Source organism: Xenopus laevis, chromosome 8S (assembly GCF_017654675.1).
Source record: "Xenopus laevis strain J_2021 chromosome 8S, Xenopus_laevis_v10.1, whole genome shotgun sequence".
Classification (NCBI taxonomy): Eukaryota; Metazoa; Chordata; class Amphibia; order Anura; family Pipidae; genus Xenopus; species Xenopus laevis.
In genome coordinates this window covers 27,433,955-27,460,533 of record NC_054386.1, presented here as the reverse complement: position 1 = coordinate 27,460,533, position 26,579 = coordinate 27,433,955, and the positions used below count along the sequence as shown (strand labels likewise).

The 26,579-nt window shown below is 43.4% G+C and overlaps 1 protein-coding gene across 4 annotated transcripts; it reads left to right on the top strand.

The window, feature by feature from the left end:
• The first annotated feature begins 355 nt into the window (after positions 1-355).
• nsmf.S (NMDA receptor synaptonuclear signaling and neuronal migration factor S homeolog) lies at positions 356-25,020 on the top strand. 4 transcript variants are annotated; one of them, XM_041574406.1, is made up of 17 exons: positions 356-666; positions 4,356-4,813; positions 10,151-10,212; positions 11,811-12,287; positions 12,395-12,470; positions 13,085-13,090; positions 14,182-14,250; positions 14,860-14,912; positions 14,999-15,088; positions 15,337-15,458; positions 15,559-15,642; positions 15,790-15,823; positions 16,207-16,277; positions 19,275-19,354; positions 19,620-19,722; positions 19,964-20,039; positions 20,625-25,020. In XM_041574406.1, exons 2-17 carry the CDS (start codon positions 4,743-4,745, stop codon positions 20,720-20,722), a joined length of 1,572 nt encoding a protein of 523 aa, XP_041430340.1. In that variant the 5' UTR covers positions 356-666; positions 4,356-4,742; the 3' UTR covers positions 20,723-25,020. The 4 variants fall into 4 exon arrangements, with proteins under 4 accessions (XP_041430340.1, XP_041430338.1, XP_018088008.1 ...); XM_041574404.1 differs by lacking the exon at positions 14,182-14,250 and having other exon boundaries at positions 366-666; XM_041574405.1 differs by lacking the exon at positions 14,182-14,250 and having other exon boundaries at positions 386-548.
• The last annotated feature ends 1,559 nt before the right edge of the window (positions 25,021-26,579 follow it).

Genomic DNA, 26,579 nt, shown 5'->3' with positions numbered 1-26,579 from the left:
GTAATGTTCCTGTCCAGGCCAAACCTGGTGGTTCTTACTCCTGATACAATGTAGCAGAGGTCCATTCACCTCCAGTTTAGCTCAGGCAGTAAGTTCCATTACAGGGTGAGTGTTACAAGTTCTGCTGCACCTGTCTGTTCCTTAATACGCAAGAGCAATTACTACACGGGAACAAAACTGATTTCCAGGACAATTTTATGCTTTTCAGCCAAGGTTAATCTGCCCTTTAATTTGCTCCGGATCGTGTCTGTGTCTGGCAGAAATCAGCACAAAGGTGCAGACTCCCAGAACCTCTGCACATAATTATCCTCAAATACATCTGTAATTAATTGTATTTATCCTCATTAGGAACTAATTGCAATTTAGTGTGTGCTCTTGCTCTGCCCAGACTCCTCTGCACGCTGTTCTACTGGATAAGCCACAATATAATAGGACCTTGCTTCAGCTGCATTCTTCTGAGTCACAACCAGCAGTGCAGAGAACAGACAGGAACAGGTCCCCTATTGCTATCCAGATCATTCTATTCTATTGGTGCAGATCATTCCAAGGTGGGTATGTAATGCTAAGTGATTGCATTCAGTAAGCCAAGGGGAGGTTCCTGTCTGACCATGGGAAAGAGAGCAGCCCAGGAGCAGGAAGTACAGAGAATCAGAGGTTTTTACCTGGGTAAGTACTGGAAGAGATTGGATTCGCTTACCCAGGGGGAGGTTCATGCTTGTCCATGGGAAAGAGAGCAGCCCAGCAGAGTATTGGAGCTTTGCAGTGGCGTAACTATCAGGGGGGGGTGTGATTGCACCTGGGCCCGCACCACCTAGGACATACCTCCCAACTGTCCCATTTTTCACGTGACAGTCCCGATTTTGACAGCTCATCCCGCAGTCCCAGGTTTGTTACCTGCAATGAACAGCCAGAAAAATACAAAGTTTCTGAAAACTTAATGGCTGTTGTCAGAGAGCCTAGAATAGATACTTAGTTACTTTTGTAACAGTTTAAGAAAAGCAGATTCTAGGCTCACAGCTTAAAGGGGTGGTTCACCATTAAGGTCACTTTTATTATGTTATAGAATGGCCAATTCTAAGAAACTTTTCAATTGGTTTTCATTATTTATTTTTTATAGTCTTATAGTTATTTGCCTTTTTCTTCTGACTCTTTGCAGCTTTCGCTGCATCGCTGACCCCTTCTAAAAAAACAGATGCTCTGTAAGGTTACAAATGTATTGTTATTGCTACTTTTTATTACTCATCTTTCTATTCAGGCCTTTCTTGTTCATATTCCAGTCTCATATTCAAATCAGTTCATGGTTGCTAGGAGAATTTGCACCATAGCAACCAGATTGCTTAAAATGCACATTGAAGAGCTGCTGAATAAAAAGCGAAATAACTCAAAAACCACAAATAATAAAAATGAAAACCAATTGCAAATTGTCTCAGAATCTCACTCTCTACATCATACTAAAAGTTTTTTCAAAGGTGAACCACCCCTTTAAAGGGCAATTCACCTTCATTAGCAAACTGTAATAACACATAAAAAACACAGAATTGTGTTCAAACTTTCATAACCTGCCAAATTTTGTAAAATGGTCATGGTAATTAGGGGTGTGGCCACAAAAATGGACGTGGTCAAAAAATTAGCAGCAAATATTTTTTGTCCCTCTTACTATTTCTAAAATGTTGGAAGGTATGCCCTAGGGGCCGCCAGAGCTATGATAAAGGTTATTGCGAATGGCAGGACAGGGGGAGATTTTACAACACACACACCAGCAGCACTCCGGCACGTGATTCACAGGGGGGAGGGCCTGACAGGGAGCCCACGTGCCTATCCTGTATCAGGGCCACAGGCGAGTAGTTAAGCCACTGGAGCTTTATACCTGGGTAAATAAATAAAAAATGTTTTTATACAACCCAGGTGGGATATCTAATGTCGAACCTGCCCTTTTATATGGGGCTGATTTATTTTGGTTATTATTATTTTATGGTTATTTTTTCTAGTCTCCTCTGTTTATTCGGTTGGAACAGTCCTGTTTGCTCTGATGTGGCCCTTTGAGGTGACTGCTTAACATGTGCCTCCCAGGGGCCCCTCTCGTCTCTCCACAGTGGGGACTAAACAAACATCTCTCTACACCAAGTCTCAGGCCGACCTCTATAATAAGGACCCTCCCCAACTGTCAGCTTCCCGTCTGCCCTTAATTGTTGCATAGTGGCACACTCACAGCAGATAAAAATGTACTAATTAAGGCATATTTGCGCCATGCTCTGTGAGACCAAGATGCTAATTTGTTCATGGCAAGTCTCTGCATCTGTTACACTTTAACTCATTCAGTACCTTCATTGCATTGCAGGTGTCACTAACCTGACTGCTCCCCGTGCTGCCATAGTGCCGCCCCCCATTCACCCCAATGTTTCTATATATCTGTAACCTTGCTATGAGCTAAGGGGGCCCAGCCTGAAGACCAGTTAGTGGCAGATTTGGGGTGAGTGCTTATTTGTGCCCTGGGTACCCCTGGAACTATAGCAGGGTGACCCCAGTGTTTATTGCAGTTTGGGGGGGGTATGTAGCAAGGTGAATGACATGATTAGAAATATATGTATAAGAGTGAGAGCAGGAATGTGCGTTTGTGACTGTGTGGATAATGTACTCTGTGTGAAGACCGAAAACTCTACAGTATAATCTGGAAGGGGGCTCTGATCAGCCATTGAATTAATCCTTATCGTTGTGCTTCCCTGGTGCTGGTTGGGATGAGCCAATAAATAACTGGAGTGACATTGTGGGTTCTGCGGATGCACAGGTAGGAGTCAGAGTCTGCAACGATGAATCTAATGGGCCCCAGGTTTATTATATGGAGCCACAGATGGAATTGCCAGAAGCTGAATAAACAGCAGCCCCATTGCTTATGTATGCGGGTGAGACGAGCCTTAGATGTGGCCTCCAGCATAGCCTGTATAATGTGGGATGATGCCATGGAATATCAAGTTGGCAGCTTCTTCCCAGGGAGACAAATGGCCTTGGTTTCTGCAAGCTTATTCCATGCAGTTGGTCAATGCTAACAGTAACAGGGAAATCAGGGACGCCCTGGCGCCTAAGCGTAAGTTCCAGGGTGCCGGGAGTAACCGGGAGACTGGGAATCGGGCTAATGAAACAAAGTAAATATTAATTAAAATATTCCTGGCAGCGCTGCCACAGGCCCATGGCGCAGGCGGGCACAGTTGGCAGGCGATGAGGCAATGCTGTGCCAAGATGGGACACAAGGAACAAATGTAATTTTATACTTGGCAGCAAGGAGAGGTGACGGCTCCAGCGCTCACGCTTGGTGCAACAAACCCACACTCACATGGGCACCCAGATGGGTCAAACAAATACATTCCCCACTCTTCTCTTCCTGGGGCATTACCAATTACCCCAGGTAGCAAAATCTTTCACTTTCAACCCAAATATGCTCTAAACAAAACCCATGCATTGGGATTGGCACTTACTCTAGGCACATGGAAGGTCACAGTATCACCCCCTATTCACTAGTGTCATGTTTTGGGTAGCCGAGGATGAGTAGAGTATAACAGTGCTTTACAAGCAGAGTCATGCAGCCATTACACAACAGTAACTTTCACTTTAAAGCTGTCCAGGAAGTGTGCACAGTATAAGTCTGAGCACAGTGACATATACAGGCCATCTGCACAAACACCACAACTAGTGCAACACCAGTCCTTGTGGGGGATGGGGGCTTCCATCAGCTGACCTGCCCCAGGCTGGGAGTTACAAGGAATGGGAGTTGAGTATAGAACAGTCAGTTTCTCTGCTGATACAGTACAGAAGAGTCGGTTTCCTGCTGATACAGTATAGAACAGTCAGTTTCACTGCTGATACCATATAGAAGAATTGGTTCCCTGCTTATACTGTATAGAAGAGTCAATTCCCTGCTGATACAGTATCACCCCTTATTCACTAGTGCAACAACAGTCCCTGGGGGGGCTTTCCATCAGTGGACCTGCCCCACGCTGGGAGTTACAGTGAATGGGAGTTGAGTACAGAACAGTCAGTTTTCCTGCTAATACAGTATAAAAGAGTCAGTTCCCTGCTGATACAGTATAGAAGAGTCAATTTCCTGCTGCTACAGTATAGAACAGTCAGTTTAATTTCTAATAATAAAGTATAGAAGAGTTGGTTCCCTGCTGGTACAGTATAAAAGAGTTGGTTTCCCTGCTGATACAGTATAAAAGAGTCAGTTCTCTGCCGAATGATCCTGAATGAGTCTAAATACACTAGGTCAGTGTTGAACTGTTTGTTGTACAACAGAAGCTACTAACTAAGACATGAGCAGGACTTTTGTTCTTTTCTTTACACTTCACTTGCCTCATCCTTAGAATTCTCATCTCCAAGACTCCCATGATGACAAGAGAGCATCTATAGGAGGAGGAGGAGGAAGAGGAGGAAGGCATCCTTTGTCCAAACAAGGATCTTGCTTCCTGAGGTTGTGCTGCTGTGTGTGTGTGTGTGTGAGTGAGAGAGAGAGAAAGAGCTTTGCACACCCCCTCCCTCCTGCAGCAATCAATGAGAGACAAGCACACGGCACAGTCGACTCTGGCACAACTAACACAACCCGGCTTTTGGGATTCTTGCACCTGCCTCACATCTGGGAAGGCACCTACCCAAGGGCACCTTTGTACCCCAGCCTCCTCCTTGCTTTAACACAGTGGCATCTACTTCCTGGGCAGCTCGGATGTGTTTCCAAATCCCCTCTCCAACCAAGGATGGGCACAGCTGTCTCCAAGAGGAAAGTGCTGAGAAATGACCCCATCTCCAATGTAGCAGCCAAAGTTCGGTGAGTGACCTCACTTGTCTGGGTCTCTGGCTGGGAATGATGGGGGGTACCAGGGTGGATAGGGAGTGTCCCTCCACAGGGGGTGTTGGGCAGCTAAAGGAAGAAGATGCCATGTTGGTCAGGGGCAAAGTGATTAGTTCTTATGTCTCATTGGCTCTGTCCCTTAATGAATGTGGTCCCTGTCCCTCAGTTATATCTACAGGTGCATCGTCTGCACCCTATCACCTCCTCCTGTGTCTGCCCTCCCCTGCCAACTGAGCACCCGCAGGTACCAGCCTAACATCTGCAATCACCCTCACCCATCTGCACCCTCCATATCTGAACCTCTGCCCATTGTACATGGATCAGTACTAGTTTAGGATGTGCTGGTGGTAGTTGGCATGGCCCATCTGGTAACAGAGCACAATGATGCCACTAAATGCTACCGATGCCATGCTTTTCTCTTGTACTGTGGGTTTCTTTTTGGCACACTAAACTATACTCTTGGCTGCTGCCAACCATGACACTTCTGTGGGGTCTCTGAACTAACAGACTAGAACCCTTTGTTTCTTAGAGTGCCAGCTCTGTCGGACAGTGACCTGCTAGTTACACCAAAGCAATAATGTTCTGCAGTCTGCGCTCGGCCTTTCCTTTATTATAAATTTATATTCTACATAATAATACACTTATCTACTGTAATTTGGCCAAATTTGTTTTTATACCCTCTTGTTCTACTCCAAGCACCCCCTGCTCCCAGTCTCACTTATCTGCCTTGCCCTTAATAACAATGATGCCAGTTTGCCCATGTCTGGGCACATCTCCTATCCAGAGAGACCTGAGCAGGAACACAGCGCAGCCTCATTATTGCAGGTTAATTGCAGGGTGCAAACATATCATCCTGGGGGACTGAGTAGGGAGCAAACATCTCCCCCCTCCGGCACCTATAGGGTGCTTTGCCCTCTCTCCCTGGCACTGCACCCACCTTGCCCTTATAAGAGTTGGATGCTTGTAACTATGGGTAGAAAATAGAAATTCCTAGGAATGATATAAAATGCTGATATTTCATGGCCTGCTGGGAATTCTGGGACTGGTCCAACGCTGGGTGTCATTAATGTTACTGTGGAATGTATAAGTGCTGGGGGTTGGAGCATTAATACTCTTATACCAGTTATTACTTATCTTATCCCAGCTGACAGTATCCCCCCACAGGGGCATGTGTTCGCTTGTTAGGCTGCAAGCTCTTGAGCCGCTTAATTAAAATAATTTAAATAAAGTGCAAGTGGCATTGTGTGTACTTGAGCAGGCTATGCAGTGCATGGAATTCTCGAGCAGATAAATGTGCATTTTTCATCAGAAATTTTGCCTTGGAAACAGTCGCTGAGTTGAGAAAAAGACACAGAGAGCTCAAGTTCAACCCTGCTGTGTGGTGTCTGGTCCAGCCATGGGAATGAGGAGCCTAAATATTGAACTAAGCCAGTGCCTCCTCTAATACCCCCTACCCTTGTTAGGTGGAAAATACAGGCAAATTCTATCCCATGAATTCCTTCCTTGAATCTATAGACTTTATCTGCCAGCAGCAAGGCGCCCGCGTGTCCCACATGTCAGACCATTTAAAGGCAAAGCGTCATTAACTGACTGCCAGCGCTTATTCCAAAAGGTCCCACTGGCAACATTTAATAAAGCAATGGTATCTCTGTTACATCTACTCTTGTGGTCTGTGGGTTCCTTCCATTGCTAAGTACAGTCACAGCCAGAGGCTTAACTATAGAGGAAGCAGATCCTGAGTCTGCAGGGGGGTCCAGGAGGTATATGGGTCCCATGAGGCCATAAATCATATACAGTTTCAATAAATATTGGTAAAAAAGACAACCTCTAAACATTTTGGGGGCCAGAAAAATAATTTGCTGTGGGGCCCTGTAATATCTAGTAATGCCACACGTCACAGCATATAGGCACCCCCCAGAATGCCCTACAGGACTGATCCAGTGCCAAGAGGCTGATTAAAATAGGACATTTTATGACGCATCATTAAATGAAACAAGGCAGTGACATCATAACAGAAATTAAAAGAACGGGCAAGAACCCAACTATAAAACTCCCCTGCAACGGGCAACCTTTGGTGCAAAACTGAGATTTGTGGGCAACAAGGCAAGGAGGTTGCACTTTTATTACCCAAAGTCATGGAATTCAAGGTCATTTTCACAAGGGTGCGGCTTGGCGTTCCCACATTTGGGGGTCTCACAATTGCAATAGGCAGCAATGCTCTGCTCCCCCAGCCCGGCCATAATGTGAGTACAGAGGGGCCCATATTGTGCCCATTAAAGTGCTTATTTCTATACTATAAAGCACTGGGTGCATATACGGCACACTGCAAGAGACTAATACCAGAGTGATGGTCAGCTGTCTCCCCTGGCCATAAAGTGGGTGCAGGGTGCGGAGGGGCCTATGTTGTGCCCACTAAGGTGCATTCTTCTAAATAATAAAGCACTGGGAACAGCACCCTGGGAAGGATCTAATACCTGAGTGTGAGGTTTTTCCTCTCTGATAGGGACAGAGACGGATGAAGGGAGGGAGACAAAGGTAATGAGTGGGAGATGTCAGAGCTAAATGCCTGTTTTCCAGATGCTTGCACTCACAGAGATGTTCCCCAGCACCAAGGTAGCAGGGAGTTGGAATGAGCCCACAGAGGGTAACACAAGTGGCCTGTAGAATGAATACCCCTGGCAGGTGGCCCCTCCCAACATATTTCCCAGCAGGACCCTACAGGGTTGATGTAAGGGGTTCCACATAACTAGAGGCCACTCAGCACAAACACAGAGGCTACACTTTGCAATGACTGGTCAGCAACAAACTTTCCCAATCAGTCCATAAATCCACCCAAATATCCCACAGACTCTCTCCTGCCAAACTAAACCCTCCCATCGAGCATTACCCACCCCTGGTTTTCCCTTCCACGTACCAACATCCACTACTGGAAAATAGGGAAGTAAGACAATGCCAAGAAGCACCTTGTGCCAGTCCAGCCTTGGCACAGCTTTGTGATTACTGAGCGGGCACCCTTCCCGAGCAAAGGCTGGCTCTGTGCCATCCAAACGATTATTCTGTCCAGCTCATGAGCTAGCGTGGGAGAATGATTCTAATGTGAAATACACTTAGTTGGAGGCACCTTCAATTGTTCACCAAACTGGCAGTTGGCACAGCTCTATAGCCTACATCTACGAGTTGGGCCAAATTGTCATGGTCCCAGTTTGCTCCCCGTTGGCAGCCTCGTTCAGCAATGGGATTGGGTAAATACAACTCTCAATGATGTCATCAGTTATAATCAGGGATTAGTGATGTCACCGTCATAAATACTGTTCACTGATGTCATTTGTGTCCTGTGGTTTAATGAAACCTGTATATTATGAGATATCAGTTTTCTGGTACTTGTGAAATCCTTATATTTTAGAATTGGTTATAATATTCCAGATAACATTCCCTATATCCTTGGATCATTATCCAGGGGCAAATGTTGAGGGCTTGTGATGGGATTACAGAGAGGTTTAACATGATCACACCAGGAACAGGGTAAAAATTGGTCTGTAAACCAGTCCCAGGTCTCTATATTAAACGCTTAGCACTATGGGAAAAAGACTTGGGGCTGTCGGGGGCTGCTGTGAACTGTAGTACAAGCCAGAAAGTTCTAGCTGAAGGTAGCAGTCTCTATGTTTTGAGTGCAGGTAAGGGTTAACACTTGCTTTGACACTTTGATTTTAGAGAAAACAGCACCATCTAGTGGTGACTATGTATAAGGGCCCGACCCTGACTATTAGGAGCAAAGTTTTGTATCTGTGATTAAGTCTGAGGCAGGTACTTGAGAGGGAGAAGTGGGAGGCAATGGGAGATTTAAAGGGTAACTAGAAACAGATATGGTACAATAGATATAGAATATATTAGACATGGGCTCTGCCTACTACAATACTCAGCATGGAGGAGAAAGGCATTTTCATAAGGGGATTAGATAGAAATTGCCTCCTCGGAGGATCCTCATTAATAGAGAAAAGCAAATAGAGGAGCTTTAAGCCTTATTGTATAATAAATCCCCACTCAGCTCCCCATAAGAGCCCTGATTCCCTGAATCCATTTCCCGCAGTAGACACTTCTATGTCCCGTAATTTCTATAGAGACAGAAAGAGAGGGTCCGGCTCACATACTGAGGCTTAATAACCAGCCGCTCTGCGCTTCTTTGATTCATTCAGCATTGGGGGACCCTGGCTCTGAAATCTTTATTGTGAGATGTGGGTGGGACTCTCACTGGGAGGATTTTTATAGATTCATCGTGGGCATCAACTGGAAAAATACCTACGGGGACAAAGCAGAGAGGCGTGTCAAACTGCCAGCCACGGGCAAAACTGCCATTGTTCCCCCTTGTCCCTTTATGTTCTTCTGTCTGTCTTACATGTCGCCTAAGTACTGGATATATGAGTTAGGGGGAGATTTGGGGTGAGTGCTTATTTGTACCCCTGAAACTATAGCAGGGTGACTGTTACTCCAATATTTATATATATCTGTAACCTTGTTATAAGCTTGGGGGCCCAGCCTGAAAGCCAAGAAGGGGGAGATTTGGGGTGAGTGCTTATTTGTGCCCTGGGTACCCCTGGAACTATTACAGGGTGATTGTTACCCCAATGTTTCTATATATCTGTAACCTTGTTATAAGCTTGGGGGCCCAGCCTGAAAGCCAAGAAGGGGGAGATTTGGGGTGAGTGCTTATTTGTGCCCTGGGTAGCCCTGGAACTATAGCAGAGTGACTGTTACCCCAAAGTTTCTATATATCTGTAACCTTGTTATGAGCTAAGGGGGCTCAGCCTGAAGGCCAGTTAGGGGGAGATTTGGGGTGAGTGTTTATTTGTGCCCTGGGTACCCCTGGACCTATAGCAGAGTGACTGTGACCCCAATGTTTCTATATATCAGTAATATTGTTATGAGCTAAGGGGGCCCTTGATAGCCCTATTTCTATGAATGTGCCTTGATTCCTTTTTATTTGCTTTCCAATTGCGATTCAGACACAACATACTTGAAACGTAATTTTTTACATTTTCTAGCCCATTTTAATAATGTTTTAAGCACAGACGGTTCTCAGCAAATCCAACCCTGATAATGTACATATTAAAATATAACAAATACCCTATTTTTAAGCAGCCTTTCTCCTTCTCTGTATATTTGTATTTATACGTATGGGAAGGAGGTGCCATATTGTTTACAAACCTTTGAGTATATAGTAGGGAGTATATAGAAGGGAATATATAGGAGATCATGTCTAACCTGCATTATTTTTCTCCTCTCCTTATTTTGTGTCCGTGGGAATTAAACACACAGAGCGGCTCGGGTTTTTGGGGAGTATCTCTCACAGACCCATCCGGACAGCAGGAACGGATCAGGTAAGATGTCTCACATTTAAACCATCACCCATGAATCACAGAATGGGGAAATTTAATTTTGTTTTTTTTAGAAAAAAACTGCCTTTAAACATCCTGCACCAAGGTTAAAGTTTTCTCACTGCCACTTGCAGCTGAGTGCCACATATAATGAGAGTGCAGATGCAGGATGGGCCTGTAGTACAAGGCATGTGTGTACAGCAGCACTTATCGGGGGTAATTCCTGCCCAGCGGGGGCTTATTCCAACAACTTGCTTCCTCCAGTGATTGAAACAAGCAATTAGGCCCATTATTCTCTCTATGCAAATGCTCCCAGTTCTTTCTTTGTGCCCCAACATTTCACAGGGGCCCGGGGGAGGGGGGAATAAGCCTGAGCTCTTTAGGTATATAGGGGATGGGACAGACATAATGCAGTACTGGGGGGGGGGGTTACAGGCCACAGAGTAAGTAAGTAACTAGAAAAGTAGATAAAGTAAAACAAAACTTCTAAATTGTGTCATTGTTTGTCCTCAAATCTCCCCTGTTGTGGTTCTGACTTTATTAAGGGGTCCATCCCTGTGCCAAAACCAGGACAGGCCCCCCCCAAATGGACTTTGTGACTGTTTCTGGAAGGCCCTCCCCGTCGAACAAACACAAGTAATTCAATAGCAAATTCTTTCAGCAAATTAGATATGTGAATTCCCACAGAGCAGAAGATTTGATTCTCATCCTGTTTCTATTGATCCGTTTCAGGTCTCGGCTCAGACATTCCCCTTCCTATCGATATGTTTCTCTTTAGATCCATAAAACAGAGAATCATTGCCATTAGCTGATTGGCTGCTTTCCATTATTACTTTTCCCACATTGATTGACACATTTATTTTCTAATCAACTTATACAAGGGGTAAAGTTGTCCAGCCGACAGCCAATCACATTGTGTTATCTGATACATTAATTTCTGCTGGAGAGTTGGTTGGCATCGGCACGGGAAGCCGTAAATAAGGATAGGTTGTGTTTAATTGGCTTGGTGCTTCTGCTTCTTGCTATAAAAACCCCTGCACACTTATCCCCTGTCTTAGGGTAGGGGGTTTTATTATGGTGCCTACCAAGTAGAAGGGTCTGGAACCTATACAAGCTCTGTAAAGGGAATGCGACAGGCCAATTTGGCCTCCTAAACAGTATAGAGAACCAAGGAAATTCCATTTAAGAGCTATTTCACCCATTCAGCTGTACATGGTGGGCCTTCAGTTTAAATAGAGTTGGATTGAGCCTCCTAGGGGCCACCAGAGAACTTGACATTCACAACAGTAGATGTCATATGGACCTATGGTGGAAATAGAATGGCATGGTGGGAATTGTCCTTGGCTGGGGCCCATTGGGAGACCCTCTGGTTCTCTACAAGGCAAGTCCAACCCAGAGTTTCCATTGAAAAGGTCTCTACATGTCATTGGAGCTGCTTAGAAAGCACAATGTTCATTTGAAAGTATGAAGTTATAGTTGGGGGTAAGATGTCCGAGCTACCAAACGCTATGTGACCTAGAGACGTACAGTGTCAGAGTTGGGTTGAGATGGCTGCACTGGTAGAGTATATATGTCCATTCATGACGCTTTTCTTTCCTCAGATCACTTTCTTGTCCAAGAAGATTCCCCTGAAATGCTGCAGGCCTCCCAAAACAAACGACGTCTGTCCTCCATCTCCGACAGCAAACTAGATAGGAGCTTCTCAGAAGAACGTGGGGAGAATCTGCCCAGCGAGGGATCCAAACCTCTGGTGTACACCATCTCCGGGGAAAGGCCCATGCTTTCCGATCAAGAGAGCGACAGCATGGAGCTGGTGGTGATGAAGGATGGACATGAAGAACAGCACCACCATTCCCACCACCATCACCATCCACTGCAGAGCTCAGGCAGTGCCCATAACATTGCCAGGCCATGTAAAAGCTGGTCAGGGAGCAGGCAGAACTCTAAGGAATGCCCCAGCTGTACCAGACTAATGGTACCCACCCAGCACTCTTTTGATTTGGAGCAGCACCAGGCCAGTGAGTCAGGCTGGCGCAGGAAGAAACTAGAGCGCATGTACAGCATTGACCGAGTGTCTGGTGAGTAGGCCCAGCTTGGCAATAACTTAATCCTTGTGCTTTGTTATGGGGGTTAAAGCTTTATTAGATTTTAAATATACACCCAATCATGTGTGTTTGATCCCCAGATGATGTACCAGTAAAGACGTGGTTTCCTAAAGAGAACCTTTTTACCTTTCAGACGGCCACCACAACTATGCAAGCGTGAGTACCCTGGCACAGGCCTGCCTTCTTTCCTTGGCACCACTTAGGGCAGAACATTCCAAAATGATATCACTTTGCTGGGCCCCCTGGTCTATTCTTTAGAAAGCAGGACTGTGTTTCAGCTCTTGTTTATTGATAAAACATCATCATGGCCCCACCGACAGAAAGTACTGGAGAACAGCCCAGCATGCCCTTGGCATTCTCCCATACACCTGTGTCTGGCCCATTGAGCTGACACAAGCAGTTAGTCCAGATGAAGGCGCATTGGTCATGACAGAATCAGAGCACCTTCCTATGCCCAGATCCCCTTCCCTCAGCGTTTCCATGATTCAGGCTGACAAGATGTTCTCCAACATGGTGGCTCCCTGGGGAGAATTTGCAGCCAGCTGTTTTACAGGAATATCCTGCGCAATGGGTTTTTGTTACTGGGTCACAGTAGAGCGTGGAGTCACCCATCAATAGAGGGCTTCAATAAGGCCTTAAAGGGATGAATGAGACTTGGGTATAATGGGTATAGTTTATCGTGCCCCACTCGCCAGACTTCACCCCCATTGTTAGTTGTGCAGGATACTGACATTGCCTTTTTTTTTCTCCTTACAACTCCTGTCACTCAGTATCTCGTAAGTAATTCCCTTCAACCTCATGCCTCCATGTCGTCATGTTGCTGCGCATGTGCATGCTCTGTATAGATCACTCAGTCGCATGTTTCTTGCCATTGTGTTGTTTTGTCTGCACGTTGTCTGTGCTTCCAGACTCACAACTCTTGTACAATGAAACACACACAGCAGTGACATTCCTGCAGCCGGGACTTCTCTTCTAATTACTGGCCTGTCACTCACTCACCAACTCTGTTTATAGAATAACATTCATTATGTAATCTATTGATTCTCAGACAGCGACACAGAGCAGCGCAACGGTATAGTTCCACCGAACCCCACTGTAATTATTAGCACATTGTGATCTGTGCAGCTGTTCCCCTTAACTCTGTGTGTGATACAGTATTGGAGAGATTCACTGCATGGCTGTTCTCACATACTGACACTTCAACGTTAAAAATAGGAGGTGCTTGCCCCCCCCAATATTAGGTTAATAGGGATAATGTACCCCCTACTGGAAATGATAAGGATATTAGAAGTCACTGAGGGGTTCTGTGACTATATAAAGGTACAAGGCTGCAGGCTGAGTTATACAGGGAACTCTGAGTATCACTCATGTATTATAAGGGATCATGTACCTCATACTGTAAATTATAAGGATATTATCAGGTGCTACAGATACTTGGTTTCTGGGGTTCCTTTGCCAATGGCTGCATCAGAGTTGCCCCACAGGGGGGCTAAGAAGGGGTATAATGCTGAACAGTCCCAGAATGGCAATCTGTGGGTTTTGGCAAATGCCAGAGGGGCTGCTATAAGGTGCCATAGAAAGTCCTTATTTAGTGGGCTGATGGGGGCTGTTTGGGCCTCTGTGTGGGCTCATTGGGCCTCTGTGTACCTGAAATGCCAGGGTCTATTTTGATTCTCAGTCCAGACTCGATGCTGAGCCCTAGGAATTTGGTCTGGCAGTGCTTCTGACTCCATCGTGTCCATTCCCATCCGTGTTTGTGCGCAGAAAGTCTGCTCCCTCCCTGGTTGTTGTCGTTGGTGTGGGCCGGTGCCTAGTGCTGTTCCCGTGTTTGGCCGCCCATGGTTAATGACATGACACGGTTTCTCAGGGCCTTCCGAGGCTTTGCGGAGAGAAAAAGACGGAAGGGAGAGAATGATTCGGCAGCGGTTATACAGAGGTAGGGTTACCCCTATGCATGTCCCACCCAATAACTAATGGGAAACTCCACTAAATGCTACCGCTCCTCATTCTTCATTTTATGTTGGGTTTAATTCTTCCTAAAACACTAACATATAACACTAACATATAAAGACCATGTAACATGCACCTCCCTGGTTCCATAGATTCTGATATAATTGGCTTTAGGGACCCCCCCCCTCATATTCAGAACATGGGGCACCTTCTATAGGCTGGAAAACTTAGCCCATATTCCCTGGAGGTGCCGCTGCTGAATGTGTGAATGTAAAGCAGAAAATAGCAAAGGCTTAATATAGTAGTGGACCACTGCCTCCCTGTGCTATAACTGTCAGCTCTTTCATTGCCGGCGGAAACTTTCTTGTGCAACCAACTTTATCCACCAGATGAGCAAAATAATCCTAATGTTATATTGGGGGGCTTAGTCTTGCAGTGATTAGGATTTGGAGCAGCCAGACCAAAAGGAAGGGCCAAACCAGGTGTCTCTCGTCCCCCCCAAATGTGTTACATGTCCCATAATATTCTACAATAATGATTCCTTATTGACCTCCGCCCCAAACTCAGAGGGACATGTGTTTATTCTTCTCCGCAGAAATTTCCGCAAACATTTACGAATGGTCGGCAGCCGGAGGATGAAGGCACAAAGTAAGGATTTGGGTTGGTTGGGTTGTGCATGAATCCTATTGGGGAATGGGATTTTATTCCCATGATTCTCTGTGTTTGTGTCGCAGCCTTTGCCGAGCGCAGGGAGAGGAGCTTCAGCCGGTCCTGGAGTGACCCCACCCCTATCAAGATCGACTCCATCCATGACTCCAGAGAAAGTGAGTTTGGATAGGCTCTTATAGGGAAAGCGGGCCCTTGGACTGTAGGGGGGCCCCGGGAAGCGTAGCAGTTTGTATGTAATATTAAAGGTGATATCAACTATTCTCCAAAATTCAAACTTGGGGGGGGGTTCAGATGAGGAGGGTAAAGATCCCCCTGAGGTTTATTTTAGAAATGTCGCCCTCTCAACTGCCTCATTAATGCCCCCCACCCCTGTTAACATATGGCTTTTTTTTCTCTCTTCCAGGCCATGACCTGCAGAATTCCTGCGCTGCTCTCAATGAGGAATGCGACTCTAACTGGGAGGTGGAAAAAAATATGGAAATTCAGTCATGCGAGGGGGGTGATTTTATTCCCCCAAAGATAATGGTAAGAGACTTGTGTGTCCGTTATTGCTTACGTGTATGTGCTTGTCAGGTACCACCAGTCTGGGTTCAGGTGTCTGATCCTGTTCCATCTGTCTTCTCAGCTAATTTCATCCAAAGTCCCCAAAGCCGAATACATTCCCACCATTATCCGGAGAGATGACTCTTCCATCATTCCCATTCTCTACGTAAGAACCTCTTCCCCTCCTGATACTTCCTTCTGCTGTATAAGTTCAATCTTTGCATGAAATGAGTAGGGAGAATCCTTTAGACCTTCTCCTAATCATTACATTCTCGGCCAAAAATGAATGTGATGTTTCTTGTTTCCTTCCCAGGATCATGAACATGCCACGTTTGAAGATATTTTGGGTAGGTTGTTTGTACATTTGTTCTTAGGCCATGCTTTAGTCTCACTCGCCCTCCCAGTGCATTTCAGGCTGAATACTAAATTGAACATAGGGTGGAGGTTTTTGGGGGAATGGTTCCATCTCTTTGAGCAGTAGATTCCAAAGATAATTTGCATTTAAGCTTACATTGTCCCAACTGCACCAGCAGTCTCCATTGTGGTATTTATAATACCCCCCCCCTTAACTGGAGAATTGCAGAGAACAAAAAGCTAAATAATAATAAAACCACAAAAAATAGAAAATGAAGACCAATTGCAAATTGTCTTTGGCTTTGTCATTGGCTGCATCATACTAAAAATGTTCGAAGGTGAACTACTCCTTTAACACCTACCTCGTTTCTTGCAGAGGAAATTGAGAAGAAACTCAATATATATCGGAGAGGCTGCAAGATCTGGGAGATGCTTGTATTTTGCCAGGTGGGTGCCAAGATGCCCCTCCAGATGTTTCCCATGGGCAGACAGGAACCTCCATCTAGCTAATTGAATCCAGTGTACAACCAGTACTTACCGTATATCGAGTATAAGCCGAGTTTTTCAGCATCCAAAATGTGCGCGGTCAGTAGCCGAGATTGCAGTCACTTTTAATCATTCCTATACCAACAGTTCACTTGGGGAGAGACTGCAATATCCCACAATGCCCTCTGTTGGTTTTATGAAAGAATAACAGTGCGCCCTCTGTTGGTTATATCAAAGAATAACAGTGACTGCAATATCACACAGCGCCATCTGTTGGTTGTATCAAAGAATAACAGTGACTGCAATATCACACAGCGCCATCTGTTGGTTATATCAAAGAATAACAGTAACTGCAATATCACACAGCGCCATCTGTTGGTTGAATAAAGGATTAACAGTGATGGCAATATCACACAGCTCCATCTGTTGGTTATACGAAAGATCAGTGATGGTTTTATGACGCACAGCACTCTGCACAATTCTCTGTCACCATCAACTTTGCAAAGAAGTCCGGTCAATCGCTGGGGGAGTCTCTTTGGCGGAAGGTGCGCTGCTGGGAGACAGGGCTGTAGTTGTGTCTAGGCTTATACTAGAGTCAATAAGTTTTCCCAGTTTTCGTAGGTAAAATTAGGTACCTCGGCTTATACTCGGATCGGCTTATACTCGAGTATATACGGTACCCAGGTTCAGAGCTCTGATTCTCTTTACTTCCTACTCCTGGGCTGCTCTCTTTCCCATGGTCAGACAGGAACCTCCCCCTGGGTAAGTGAATCAAATCTTCCCCAGTACTCACCCAGGTACAGAGCTCTGCTTCTCTGTATATCCTGTTTCTGGGCTGCTCTCTTTCCCATGGACTTGGTTCCAGCCAAATGACTATATATAATGACCAGCCCATGTGTAGGAAGTAGGTATGCACCGAATCCAGGATTCGGTTCTGGATTCGGCCAGGATTCGGCCTTTTTCAGCAGGATTCGGATTCGGCCGAATCCTTGTGCCTGGCCGAACCGAATCCTAATTTGAATATGCAAATTAGGGGTGGAGAGGGAAATCACGTGACTTTTTGTCACAAAACAAGGAAGTAAAAGAAAATTCCCCTTCCCACCCCTAATTTGCATATGCAAATTAGGGTTCGGATTCGGTTCTGTCGGGCTATTTGTGCGAATATTTAATGAAATTATATAAAATTATTTAAAAGAATTTAAGGCTCCTTATAAGTAATAAAGAGGAGGAGTCTTAAATAATATATGCCCAACTCTGAATTCGATATCGAGCTTTCCCAATCAATTGGTACAAATGGTGAAAAATCAGGACAACTATTTAACAAAATAATTAATTTATTTATATATAATAATAACAAATCAAATTATCACTTCTTTTAAAATCCACCAAATACTTCTTGATATAAACACAAGATAAAATTTATCAACAGATATTAATTGATAAGACCAAAATCATTAATATGGCGAGCATCCACAAGACAATATACACTCTTATTAATAATAAGGTATTGGAATCAAAGGAGGAATATGTGACTGATTCTGATTTGCTAAGGAATTCTGTCCTTAAATTTTCCTATTTCCCCATTAAATTGTTAACTTGGATATCATATATATATATATATTAATGAAAAATAAAATGGACCCAAATTAAACAGATTATTCCCAGTTTGCAATTCTGGGAAAGTCAATGTTTAGGGTATGACTATAATACACATAGGAATAATAAATATCCAAGCATACAACTTAATCGAGAAAGAGTATAACAAAAATTTATATTTACCAGATGTAGAATTTTTACTGGCCTGTGATGTCACCCTGATCTCACTTTCTGGATCTTTAAAATCCACTGGTCCTTTTCTTTTTAGTTGAAGAATGAGTCTTCTTATAGTTGAGAGTCTCCAAGTAGTTTTAGATTTCTTTCCTTCTCTTTCTTTCAGATGTAGAGTTTTTCTTCTTCAGTCAGCCCTCCTTTTCTTATCCTCTTTCCTTTTTTGGTTTCTTCTTTTTAATTCTTTCCTTTTTTTTTTTTTTTAGTACCCCAGTGTCTCCTAATTTATCCCTCCTTTCTGTCTAAAACTCAACCCCTGGGATTAATTAACTAACCAATTGGAATTGAAGGGTAGTCTCCAAAAGTTAAACTATCACCATCTAATCTAAATATTTTGTAAAATGTCAATCATTTACCCCTGGGCGTGATGTCCTATACTACCTGTAGATGGCACTATTGCTTCAAACATCGTGACCTAAAAATATCTAAAAAATACATAATAGCCTTTGACCTTTCTTAATTTGATGTTACACATTATTGTTGACATTGCTTCAGACTAGAACAATGCTGTGTAACTCCTTAATACCTTCAGTACACATACAATATACTTGTGAAAACACTAGCCATTCAAAATTTGTCTGGTCTTTGATTAATTATTACCTTCTCAAACAGGTGTGCTCTATACTGTGGATAGTTTGTAAAATCCTTCAAGGTGTTCTCATCTTATTCACACAGACACCAAGGATTATACAACCTTTAAGCACAAAGGTTATACACCTGTGTTAGGAGTCTGATAAAACATCCTTTTCAGAACAGAAGTTTCTTACCAACTAAACATTAATTTATATAAAACAAAATATAACATTCATTTCTCACCACTATATGATTATCAAATATGGATAATATCAATCATGAATATGTATTCTATTGAGTAAAATAATCATACGTTATTATTAATAAACCTGAATAATCTTATAGTTAATAATCATCTTATTTGAAAATCCGACAGTTCGGTATTCGGCCAAATCCTTTGCGAAGGATTCGGGGGTTCGGCCGAATCCAAAATAGTGGATTCGGTGCATCCCTAGTAGGAAGGAAACTAAGGGCAGCTGTAGAGCAGATATATCTTTGAATGAAACGTACCAGGGACTAATCCTTGAATATCTGATGGATTGTCTTCGGCACCCACAGGGTGGACCTGGGTATCTGTACCTGCTGAAGAACAAAGTTGCTACATTTGCCAAAGTGGAAAAGGAAGAAGATCTCATCTTGTAAGTTATAGTTTCAAAGGAGAACTGATCTCTCTAGGGGTGTCTTTAGCTGGTGCCTAGTCCGGGATAATGGGGGATATACATTATGAAGCTTAGACACTGAAGGCATAATTGAGATATATACTGTAATAATAAAGAACAAAGAAATGGTTCTATGGATTAGCAGGTAGAATTTAGCCCCAAGGCCTCTGCAGCCCAACTTGGACATTACACTTGGATTTTCAAAAATGTTGCTTTATAGTCAACCTTGTGGGTCTGTTGACAGATTCTGGAAGCGGCTGGGCCAGCTGATGAGTAAAGTGAATCCGGAAGCCAACGTCATTAACATCATGGGCTGCTATGTACTCGGAAATCCCAACGGGGAGAAGGTGAGTTCAGGGAGAATAAAATATAATAAATCTTTGATGGGTCAAAAGCTCTAATAATATGCAAATCAGCTTCCTGGTTTGGTGATTGATGGATGAAGTGCCTCCCTTTTCAAGCCCAGGCAGGTGATGGAAAACCCATTGTGCTTAGAGTCAGTAGCTTTGGTTGTCTTCAATGTGCCAATGTTTGCTTGTGCCAAGGTTACCCAAGCTCTTTCTCAATAGATGGTTCTCTTTCTTTCAGCTCTTCCAGAATCTAAAGAATCTTATGTGCCCCCATCGGATCGACTTCAAGTCTCCACTTGAGCTTTCTGCACAAGGTACGAGTTTGGCAAGTACTTCTGGTAACCTATTCCTTAGTCTAAGATCTGGAATCCCAGCTGGTATTTGGTGAAATTTGCTGCTTAGAGGATTAGAGTGTCCTACTTAGAGGTCCCATGAGATATCAGAATTAAAATCATTGGAATCAATTACCATTGCTAAGCTCAGATGAACATCTAAATGGACTTTATGATGCCTTCATCTGGCTTCTATGATTACATGCACCTTCTCAACCTCCTTACTATATCTCTGTTATACTGGGATTGAGTCTTTAGATCTCAGGAAGGTAATAACTCATCAGAATCAACTGTCTGAAAAGATGTTTACTGTACTTTTTATCGAAGGATGTCCCTGAGCAAAGTGGTCTAGTGAAGTTGCGGGTCACCTTATTAGGAAAATGGTTGGGTTTTGGAAACACAATCACTACTGTTGGGATAACTGTAATGATAAGGGGCATTTCAGATACAGAGTAGAATTACAATAAGTTCCACCATTATTAAAAAACCAACTCACATTTTATCTGTTTTTTTCCTCAAAAAAACCTTTCTTGATTGCTCCACGACCTGGCTGGATTGACCATCCAGGAAAGCAAATGATCGAGAGATACTTTGATTTCCGAATGTATCGTCTGTGGAAGACTCGACAACACTCAAAGATGTTGGACTATGATGGCATTTTATGAGTTGAAGATAACCACCCTTCAAGAAAGGGGCAAAGTATCTGGATGATGCCACCTTTTGGGAGTAACTCTTTTGCTATTTGCTGGTGGTGAAATGAGCCCATTTGGATCTTCAGGAGTGAAGAACAAACATAGCAGCTCAAGAGAGCGAGAAAGGTGAATGTGGAGGAATAAGTTCTCAATCATTGGCCCGTTGGGTCAAGTTGCTTCAAGTGCTTGCCGAGCCAGAAGACAATCGTGTAGAGAAGGTCAGGAATAAGAAGCCTTCACAACACTGAGCTTTACAAATTCAGGGCAAATTCATAAAAGGATCTGTATTATAAGGTCCTTCCAAGGCATTAAAGCTCAGGTTTTCTTAAGACAATACCGTTGCAATGTCTTGCACAAACACGTGAGGACTCGCAAGCCTTCAAAGAACATCACACTCAACTCTTTTTACATTTGTAGCAAAACCAGGCGATCCGTTGATCTTTACTCGCATGAAGTTGCTGCTGCTGATGATGAGTTATCTGCCTGAAGCCATTTTTGCCCTGCTCAGCCATTGCTAAGTGAAAGCCAATCAATATTACCACAGTGACTAACAAGTAGAAGTATTATATATATTTAGCGATATTTACAGTAGCTACACATAAATATCTATTTCTTATTGAGGGGTAGCTTTTTTTTGTGAGGTTGACTTAGGAAATAAGTGCAATTTTTTTCTTCTACATATAGCATTATTCAATTGTTAGACACCGTGACGGGCGGTTAGTAGGGTCCATGTGGGATACAGTCGTTGGCTTTCTCCCACAGTCATATCACCAGCAGCCCTAACTTGCCGCCGACTTCTTCTAGGTGGTGGGATCTGTACATACATCTGATCTGACGTCTCGTTGCTTGGCCTGGTATTAGCCAAGCGTGTAGAACACTGACTTGCAGTAGCTTCTCATTGCAATATAATAGGTCCCGCTTCCAGTAGCTTTCGTAGTCATTGGTAGGACTTCTCTATGTGACCAGTCATTGATATATCTATTTATTTCTATATACAAGGTGACCGGCCTGCATAAAGTCATGCCATATGTAATTTTACTTCAGACCAGAGCTCAGGTTTGGTAGGTCTTTATAACTATATATAGATCTAGATATACAATTAGTGTGTTGATTCACAAATAATGTAGAACACGCCTTTGTCTGCTATCTAAGCGGCTGGGCTTTCTATTGCTCCACTATCTCACTCCATATTGTAAGTGTCTATTAGACGGTGCTTGGACAGGTTTATTTAATGGCCAAACCACTGCTCTTCATTGAGGTCAATCTCAGAGATTAAACAGCACAATGAGGAGAAGCCATGGCCATGGTTCAGTCTGGTTCGTAACTCTTGGGCCAATTTCACTTTTAGCTTCTAACATTACGTTGGACTCCTGGCTGTATTTTTTATTGAGGGGTTCCAAGGTCAATTAAGACACGGTAGTGAGGCTCATCTGCACAATGACTTCATTAACATGGAACTGGTGCCTTCTAAACACTTCTCGTATCATTCTTCATGGTTCCCATCTTCAACCCAATGAATAAATGGTCCGACCAAAGTCAACTGGAGTGTCACACTTACCTTAGCCCCATTCAAGTCAGTCATTATGTCACCAAATTAGCTTTAACATATGTATAGCATTTCTTTTTCAGAACTCTACACACGTTAAATTTGAATGTCAAAATTGCACTGACCATCAGCTTTGAGAATTTGAGTAATTTGATAGGATTTTGAAGATGATTTAATAATTTAATCAATAATGGTTTAAAACAATATAAAATTCCAATCAAAATCTAAATCCGTAGGAAAAGGACCCGTCCCATTAGAATCATTTTACTGAAAATAAATAATTTTCTATTTTTTCTGCCCTTTTTTAATAACATTTTTATTTTTTAATGGATTCAGAATTTGATGCTCTGAGCGGCAGTTTTATTGATTTCTCAGCTATTCTGAAATTCAAGTTTTTCGGACTTGTGAAGTGCAAAAACACAAGTATAAAGCTTTAAGCAAGTCAGTGGGAGGCGTATTTTTAAAACAGAAGCTATTTTTTATTTATTAATTTTTTTGGTTGAAATAAGTTTAAAATTTTGCCAAGTTGTTGAAAATGATGAGTGGAATGTGTTGTTTTTTTTTTTACACAATTTGTTTTGGCAATCGATTTTATCAAAATCCAAAAATATTTGATAATTTTCGGTAGAATATTCCGACCAAACGTTTTTTCCCCTTATTTATTGATCAATTTCTCCAAAAATTTCCTGTGTCAGAAAAAAACTCTATAAAATCATGAAAAAAATTTGAATCGTACAAATATTTTGGATGTCTGAATAGAATAGGGATTCTTTGGCAAAAATTACCCAGATTTATATAAAGTGACCAAAAAAGTGAAATCATCTTCAAAGTTTATATAGCATTTGGGTAAAGCCTTAACGTTATTTAATTTTATTTGGAATGCAAAATAATTCAGAAGAAACTGGTTCTTCTCCTATCTGCCAAAAAAGTAGAGGGTCTCTTCACTCATATATTGGGTACAATGAATCCATCATTTTTAAATTCAGCCAAAAGCTACAACTTTTGAGCAAATACTGAACTAAATTTGAACTCTAATTTCCCTAATTAAGATTTTGGATTGGATTGAATCATGGAATAAACCCACACAATTCATTTTTTTTCCAATTCAAGTTTTCCATACTCAAATTTTTAATCAGAAAAACAAGCTCAGAACACAAATTATGGGACCCATGACCCATAAGATATTTCTTGGTTCTTGCCTGGGCCTTGTGGTGCTTATCTTTTTGGTGGGGAACCTTCACACCACAATGAGTTCTTCAAAGAGATAGACGACCATACACCAACTTCTTCCTCTAGATCATGTATTGGGAGGTCACACAACTTTTGGTGTCAGCCAGTCCTTAGGAAGAAATTGGTGTACATACACTTGGTGGTGCACCTTCACACCACAATGAGTTCTTTGAAGAGATACAGTAGATGACCACACACCAACTCCGTCCTCTAGAATAGATAATGCATTGGGAGATCACACAACATGGTCTACTCTTGGTGGTGCACCGTCACACCACAATCATATGTTCTGCTTTAAAGAAATAGAAGAGCACACACCAACTGCCTTTTCTATTTGTTTTATTGGGAAGTCAATAACTTTTGGGGTCACCCAGTCTTGGGAAAGGAATTGGTGTGCATGGTCTACGATCTATTTGAAGCAATGGATCCAAACTGCACCAGGTATAGGGGCATCAACAGAATGCATTTAAGGGTCTTTACTGAAGAAAGATAGTGTTTTCTGTTTTATTACTTATAAATATTATAAAAATAGATTATTTATGAGTAGAGGAAATGTACCTTCATGATTTCATTGTTGCTAAAATGTAGACTCTGGGCCTTCTCATGTCATGTTGTGTTTACTAACAATACCAGGTTGCGACTGTTACAGAAGAGAAAGACAAGGAGTTCAAAACTTCATACCAACATCAGAGCACAAAAATCTGGGTATATGGGCTGGAAAGGTGTAAAAGCTAGACGTTCCAGGTTTATCAAAAAGTAGCAACATCTAGAACTTCAACTTAGAAACAGCCAATGTAGCGACTGCCCAATGTGTAACCTTCCCCCAGTGGTGGGCTTGTATCTGACAACAACAAGATTTTTGAATGGAAACATACGATTATCAGCTTACCCCTTTTATTATATTACCAACAGTATCGATGTTTCGGGGGGGTTACACCCTCACTTCATCAGATGAAGGGAGGGTGTACATCCTGAAACGTAGATACTGTTGGTAATGTAATAAAAGGGGTAAGCTCCCCAACTGCAGATAATTGTGTGTGTGTGCGGATCTGTTCAAAAATCTTGTTGTTGCTAAGGGACCTAGGCGGGTCAATGGAGGGCCAGCACCACCAGTGCAGTAGAAGTGAACTGCAGGAGTGTGGTTAATCCATCACATGTATCTAACAACTCACACCAACAGTGGAAAGGGTGATAAATATGTATTCAATATTTTTTGGGTAAAAAGGTGAGTAAATTGGCCACTCCAACTCCATGCAAATGTTTTTGGGCACTTTCACTTCCTGGTGTTGCTGGATCTCTGCCAGATATTTCCCGACGCCCATTTCCCTAATGCAGGTCCATCCGTAGCTTTTGGTGCAAGCTCTGATTCACATAGAGTGCCGAGAGTAGGATTTTCTAACCTTTCCAAAGTGCAAATTAGCCATGTGACTTTTGGGGGGCAGTGTTGGGCCAAATCCTGTCGCTGTCATTTTTTAATAAAATATATTGATTTATTCATTGTTGTTCCAGATGTTTTTATTGGTCCTTTAACCCATGTGACTGTTATGATGCAATATACTGCATATGGCCTTTACATCAGTTCAGCATTCATATACAGTGACTGCCACCTATTGGGCAGTTTGTAGAAGCACTGCACTGAATGGGGGTATGGGCAGGAGCATAGAGGGGCAGTGACTGGTGCAACTTGTTCAACAAAGGTCCCTGTATAACTCAGTGGGGCAAATTCACTAAGCGCCGAAGCGCCGAACGCTAGCGTCAATTCGCTAGCGTTGGGCATTTTCGTTACTTCGCAAATTCACTAACGAACGCTGGCGTAAATTCGCTAGTGTTACTTCGCACCCTTACGCCAGGCGAATTTTCGCTACGGATGTAACTACGCAAATTCACTAACGCGCGTAGTTTACTGAACGCTACCTTTTACGCTAGACTTCCTTCACCACCTCAGACCAGGCGAAGCGCAATAGAGTAGATAGGGATTGCTTCAAAAAAAGTTCAAAGTCCCAAAAAACGCTGGTGTTTTTTCTATATCATGGGTGATAGGCTGAAAAAGATCGAAAAAAATTTTGGGGCTCCCCTCCTTCCCCCCTACATTTCCTAACTCATGGCAACTTAACTATACAGAGGGCACATGTGTAGGGCAAAAAAAAAATTTTATTTGATGTTTTGAAGGTTTCCCAGGCATTTGTAGTGATTCTACGTATTCCTCCACTGAAATTTGAATTTGGCGCCGTATGCAAATTAACCATCGCTAGCGTGACTTCGCTTCGCTTAGCGAATCAACGCTAGCGCAACTGCTCAACCTTACGCTACCCCTGTGCGCAACTTCGGATTTAAGTGAATTTGAGGAGCGCTGTCGAAACTACGCCTGGCGAAGTGCGGCGAAGTTGCGCCTGGCGCAACTACGAATCTTAGTGAATTTGCCCCAGTGGCTCAGGTGGAAGCAGACTAACAGGTACTTACCATAGGTTGGAGGCAGTGCATCTCTCCAGGTGGGCATCTTCTCATCATCCTGCATCTGGAATGGCAGAGTCACATCATTATCATATAAGGTCTCAAGCACATGCAATAGAAGATAATTGGGCCAAAGCATGGCAAATCAAAAAAAGCACTGATTTAGTTTCTCATTTCCCATGTCACCCCTGTGCCTTCTGCACCCAATGTTACCCTGGGCTAGAGTTTGCCATTAGGGGTGCCCACGGGGGTTGCCACCTGTCCGGTTTTGACCCTGACAGCCTGGCTTTTTGAAGGGCTGCCCGGGTCAAAACTGCCTGCCTGGTTTTCCAAATTAGGAAAATTGGGCAGGATTCTATTATGATTGACACGGTGATCGGCCATTGCCCAGCCCCCAACATCACTTACTGCCCCCTCCACATCAGTGCCCTGCCCCCTTCATATCATGGTCCCACCCCCTGCTCGATCTCCACCGGACTAAAAGGTGGCAACCAGAGAGACGTAACTAGAGGGGGACGGGCCCTGGCGCGGGACGTGCAGCCGGGCCCCACCCCCTCCGTGCGGCCGGAAACGGCCGCAGAACAGAGTGGCGCGCGAGCTGCC

Excerpts from the sequence above, each read along its gene's own strand:
- nsmf.S (XM_041574406.1), top strand. The coding sequence starts at position 4,743 with ATGGGCACAGCTGTCTCCAAGAGGAAAGTGCTGAGAAATGACCCCATC. Across the intron at positions 4,814-10,150 it reads AATGTAGCAGCCAAAGTTCG|AGCGGCTCGGGTTTTTGGGG; the intron begins GTGAGTGACCTC and ends TTAAACACACAG. Across the intron at positions 12,288-12,394 it reads CAGCATTGACCGAGTGTCTG|ATGATGTACCAGTAAAGACG; the intron begins GTGAGTAGGCCC and ends TTTGATCCCCAG.